This window comes from Oryza glaberrima, chromosome 9 (genome assembly GCF_000147395.1).
Source record: "Oryza glaberrima chromosome 9, OglaRS2, whole genome shotgun sequence".
NCBI classification, from domain to species: domain Eukaryota; kingdom Viridiplantae; phylum Streptophyta; class Magnoliopsida; order Poales; family Poaceae; genus Oryza; species Oryza glaberrima.
In genome coordinates this window covers 1,190,866-1,195,935 of record NC_068334.1, presented here as the reverse complement: position 1 = coordinate 1,195,935, position 5,070 = coordinate 1,190,866, and the positions used below count along the sequence as shown (strand labels likewise).

Sequence of the window (5,070 nt, the reverse complement as noted above, 5' to 3'; positions counted from 1 at the left end):
AAAATAAACTTTTAAAATAGATTAATATGATTTTCTAAAGTAAATTTTTCTAGAAAACAAATCATTTAGTGATTTGGGAAGCGTGCAAGAAAACGAGAAAGCAGAAATTGAAAGTGGTGATAAAAACACAGCTTAACAAGTTGTAAAGTTTGCACTAAATAAATCCAAAGTTCTACGCAAGAAAGGAAAAAAAGGATTAGCGTTTTTGGTTGAGGCAGTGTGAAGCAAGGTGCAAAAGCAGGACAACGGAAGCACGCAACGCAACGCATCCCCCACGCCTTTGGTAGCACTCGCAAAGGCGGTATACCGCCGTTAAGCATCGCATCCTCCGATTCCCATTCTCCCCTCCCAACCATTTCTCCTGGGCCTTGCTCCGCTCCACCTCCCACCAAACCCTAACCCTAACCCTAACGCGCCTACCACGCGAGGCGCGGCGGCGGCGGCGGGCACCATGTCCGCGGCGGTGTGCGGCAAACGGGCCTCCTCCTTCTTCGAGGACCTCCCCCATTCGCCGTCCTCCCCGCCCTCCAAGCGCGCCTGCTTCCGTGGAGGTTCCTCGCCCTCCCGCCCGCTCGCCGACCCGGCCCTCGTCGCCCAGATCCGCCCGCGGTTCCCCTCCGTCGGCCTCGAGGTGATGCCGTCTGCTCGTCTCCCTCGTAAATTAGCAGTCATGCGTGTTATGATTTGAGATGGAAGTTTAATCTTTGGTCCCAAAGTAGTACCTGGTGCTGGTGCTGTTGCTATGTAAGGAGTGAGCCAATCAAGCACATCCTGCTCATGATTATGCGTGGTGCTGTCTGTGCCGCTTGCTATCGCTAGGTTTAAAGGTTAGATGGAATTGCAGCAAAGCTACCATATGTACATGTAATCTAATCATTTAGCGATCTCTTTGTTTTGTTCTAATCTTGCAATTTTCTAGTTTCCTGACGAAATAAATGTGGTTTCTGTGTTCCTATATTTTTTCTTCAATTATGGAATGCAGGTCTCGCAGACTTTGTTCCTGGTTAGGGTTTGTGTTAGGATTTATTTGAGAATGGTGACTTGGTTTATGTTACAGTTCATTTTTTCCTTGGAGTGATAGCAATTTTTTCTATGCATGGATTTGTATTTATTATTTTAGTTTAGTCAGTGTTTTCTTTGGGAACTGTCGATTGTCGTTTTTGAGCGGAACTGGTAGATATTGAGAACTTACTTACATTAATGGCTTTTAACTGATGGAAATCTGGAGTGCATCGGAGCATTTATTAATTTGTTATCCTTTTGTCCGTTGATGCCGATCCTTGCGATCCGCGCACACCTCTTCCCAGAAAAGTTTTTGTTGCCTAGAAAAACGTATTATTCACATAAGAATTATAGCCAGCAATTCTATGAAGCATCTATGGGCCTTATATGGTTGCTTTCCTCTTTTCTTAAAATGGCCACTCGCGGGAATGCTATGTTACCATATTTTTTTGTTTGTTCAGATAGTCATTTTTTTCTGTTCGTTTGGATTCTCTGAACAATGTGCTTGTTGTTATAACAAAGCATAATATCCTACAATATCTGGTAAAATTTCCTTAACCTGACCACTAAAGATTTTCACTTGTGTTTGTCAGCTTTCTAGATACAATTCGTCAACATATTCAAAGTATGTTCACATGTTGGAGCTTTTTAACGATTTAGTAACTTAAACCTTATGGAAACTTTTGTTCCTGCAGGTTATTGAGAACGCGTTGGAGGAATGTGAAAACGATTTTGATTCAGCAATAAAGTTCTTGCTCAATTTGCATGTAGGACCCACAGAATGTAATGTGGATCCTATTTATCAATCTCCATCAGGAATGTCTACTGAGCTTCAAGTGGCTGATGAAGGTAAACTTTGGACCTCTGGATGTTGTCTATCTTCTATGATGTTATGTTGATACCATCTTAGGTGTCCAAACTCTTGAGGGTTTTCATTATCAAACTGTCTTGAGAATTCTTGCAAAATTCCTGTGTTGTGAACAGACCCTATGGAATCAGTTTTTCAGTGCCAATGTTAGATTGTCTAATGATGAATTGTAATACAATACGGATCTGTTTTCTTAGCTTTGTTATTCACAACAACTTTTCCAATTGGAGCATGGCTTTCTATGAAATTAGTGACACAGTTTTATCTCATTGAACGCATGATTGTGGTGCAAGTGTCAAACTTGGGCACGAGTGTCTGATATGGTAGCCTAGGGAAAATAGGATTCAAGGATTTGATTGGTATATTTGAATTATTTGAAATCACAAAAGACCCATGCACTAATGTAGGCACAAAAGATTATTCAACTATGTAGTGTGAATAATCATATTTACTAAGCAAAAAAAAGGCATTGGCACAATGAGAAAAGGCTGCTCATTAATTCAATCACCCGTATAGAAAATATTTCAATTCCTTTATTCTGTGCATCTCACAACCTCTAGATCCCCTCTCCTCCCTAGACCTGACTCTTGCCATCTCCTTTCTCTGAAATCTCATCTGATTTCAACGTTTGATCAAGCAAGATTCCAATACAAAATTTAGTTTTTAACGTCTTCCATTTAATATGCTCTGCATGCTATCATCAGCAATTTTGTAACCATATGTTTTTTCTTTATTTGAGGTGCTGACTTGAATGCTTTTGGATCTCCAAGACTTCAACTAAAGTTGCATGGCTATTGCTGTACAACTTGAGATAAAATATCGTTTTATTATATGCTTTTCACTTTGCATCCTTTGTAACTTCTTCTGTATAGTGCACCAACAAACTTATGCTTTCGAACTCAGTATTTCAAATTTAGTTCTAGGCATAGAATAGAACTCCTGTTAGCATTAACCAATTTGACCACTTTGAGAATATTGTTCCGAAGAATATTATTAAGTATGGCAGATGTGTTGCTTTATGGTCCAGGTATTTTGGCTGGTAATGAAGCTGCTGTACCTATAGGAAATGCTCCCTGCGCTGATAACTTTCCATCAAGCAGCACCCAGTGGGTTGAGATTCTTGTGAACGAGATGACTAATGCCTCTAACATGGATGATGCAAAGGCTCGTGCCTCTAGAGTATTGGAGGTGTTTGAGAAGTCCATGACCGCTCATGTTGGTGCAATGGGGAGCTTTCAGAAGGTAATTCAAATCCCTTCCAAGAGTGCTTCAGAATTTTCAGGGCTGCTTGCTAGTTATCTGACCTTTGATGTGGTTATGATATTGTCGTGTTCTTTCATCCTTGTCCATTCTAGGTTACCAAGGTATCGTTGTTCCTACTGGGTAACCTAGTGGTCAGCGAAAAACTGTTTGAGTGGAGAATCATTTTAAACATATGAGCACATTTTGGCAACTCTGGGTTTTACATACTTCTCCAGGACATGATATAGATGGATAAACTAAATGTAAAAAAAAAAAAAAGCAAAATGATACTTTGGCCAGCAGAAAACTTCAAATCTTGAGGACCGATTCTAAAATATGGACACATTTGATCAAGCATATAGCCATATACCAACTATTGTTACTAGGCTAGTTAAATAACTTTTGGGGATGCCAAAACATGGATTGACTTGGATGTATGAGTTGGGAGTGGATTTTGATACCTCAAGGGGATGTCCCATTGTTGTTTGCATGTCACTTAAATAGTTATAAGAAAAATTGAAAAAAAATTGAGAAGATGTATTGACATGTTATCACTTCACAAACATACAAGTTCAAATTCAACTTCTACATCTCGCAAAGAAAAAAAAACAAATTTGACTGTGAATATGTGTTAACTAGCTGTAGTTTAATTTTTTTTCGTTGCGAGATGTATAAGTTGAATTTGAATTTGCATGTTTGTGGAGTATATCACATGTTAATACATCTTCTCAATTTGTTTTCATAATTATTTGACTGATGCAAACAACGAGGTGACATCCCCTTGAGGGATCAAACATCATGAATATCTATGATGGATTACCACGTAGACTTTTAACATCTTTTATTTGGATGCTTTCCAGAGGATTAACTTCCAATGGTTATGAACTGAATTGCACTGCAGATTTGTGCTGATTATAATCTATTGTTTACTATGGAGAACACTTGATGGTAAGTTTTAAAATAAATTAACTTCTCTCTGATATTCTTACTTTCAAACAGGAAAGCTCTGTGTATAAGGAACAGTTTGAAGCAATAACCAGGGAAAATACTATTCTAAAGAAAGCCGTTGCAATTCAGCACGACCGCCAAAAGGAGCATGATGGGAGAAACCAGGAGATTCAGCAACTCAAGCAGCTGGTTGCTCAGTACCAAGAGCAAATTAGAAGCCTGGAGGTATAACAATCTTAGTTGTTTTCGCTATTCTTGTTTATTGGCCCTTTTTGAAGCATCATAAGTGGTTCTGGCTACCGATGTTTTATTTTATTCATTTTCTTGCTGTGCAGGTAAACAACTATGCACTGTCCATGCATCTTAGGCAAGCTCAGCAAGCCAACTCGATTCCAGGGCACTTCCATCGGGACATCTTCTGAATAACTTCATACCTAAACCGGAGGTTTCCATAGAATGAGATATCGTTCACCCTACAATTAAGGGCAGAGTTCTTGTTCTTGGCTTATATCCAATATATTGCCAAGTTATAAACATAGTTTAATGTATGTTGTAGACCTGTGTGTACATGCTTGTCTTGCGTTGTGCTGTTGGCCCCCTAAGATGGGATTGTGTGCGAGCAAGTGCAAAGAAAGCTTAGTTCATTCGAACGGCAGACAGAATATGATCAAGTTAGAAAAGAAAAAAAGAAAAGAAAAGAAAAGCGAAAGAGCCTTTAAAATTAGAGAAAATTCCCTATCTAGCATCAAAAAAAGTTGTTCTTCCCTCTATAGCACCTAATCTTAAAAAGTTCCCTATCTAGGCACTTCTAAAATTTCCCTTACCTATGTAGCACTTTCGTTAGTTTTTACACTTGACGGTGTTAACTAGCAGGAGAAAAGACGGTTTTGCCCTTGTTTAGTTTTCAGACTTACCTGTACATGATGTTCGTTATTAATTACTTAAATTAATTAATGACAAGTGAAACCACAGGAGGATAATTATTATTATTTTTCAAAAGAGTGGATTGA

General features: G+C 38.9%; 1 protein-coding gene across 1 annotated transcript; it reads left to right on the top strand.

Moving 5' to 3' along the window:
- The first annotated feature begins 318 nt into the window (after positions 1-318).
- Positions 319-4,791, top strand: LOC127785244 (uncharacterized). The gene is made up of 5 exons (XM_052312675.1): positions 319-631; positions 1,698-1,851; positions 2,898-3,112; positions 4,112-4,285; positions 4,396-4,791. Exons 1-5 carry the CDS (start codon positions 452-454, stop codon positions 4,480-4,482), a joined length of 810 nt encoding a protein of 269 aa, XP_052168635.1. The 5' UTR covers positions 319-451; the 3' UTR covers positions 4,483-4,791.
- The last annotated feature ends 279 nt before the right edge of the window (positions 4,792-5,070 follow it).

What these genes read in the sequence shown, in the direction of transcription:
- LOC127785244 (XM_052312675.1), top strand. Translation starts at nt 452, where the DNA reads ATGTCCGCGGCGGTGTGCGGCAAACGGGCCTCCTCCTTCTTCGAGGAC. An exon ending in TCCCCTCCGTCGGCCTCGAG is followed by an intron (nt 632 to 1,697) that starts GTGATGCCGTCT and finishes TTGTTCCTGCAG; the next exon opens with GTTATTGAGAACGCGTTGGA. An exon ending in GCTTCAAGTGGCTGATGAAG is followed by an intron (nt 1,852 to 2,897) that starts GTAAACTTTGGA and finishes TTTATGGTCCAG; the next exon opens with GTATTTTGGCTGGTAATGAA.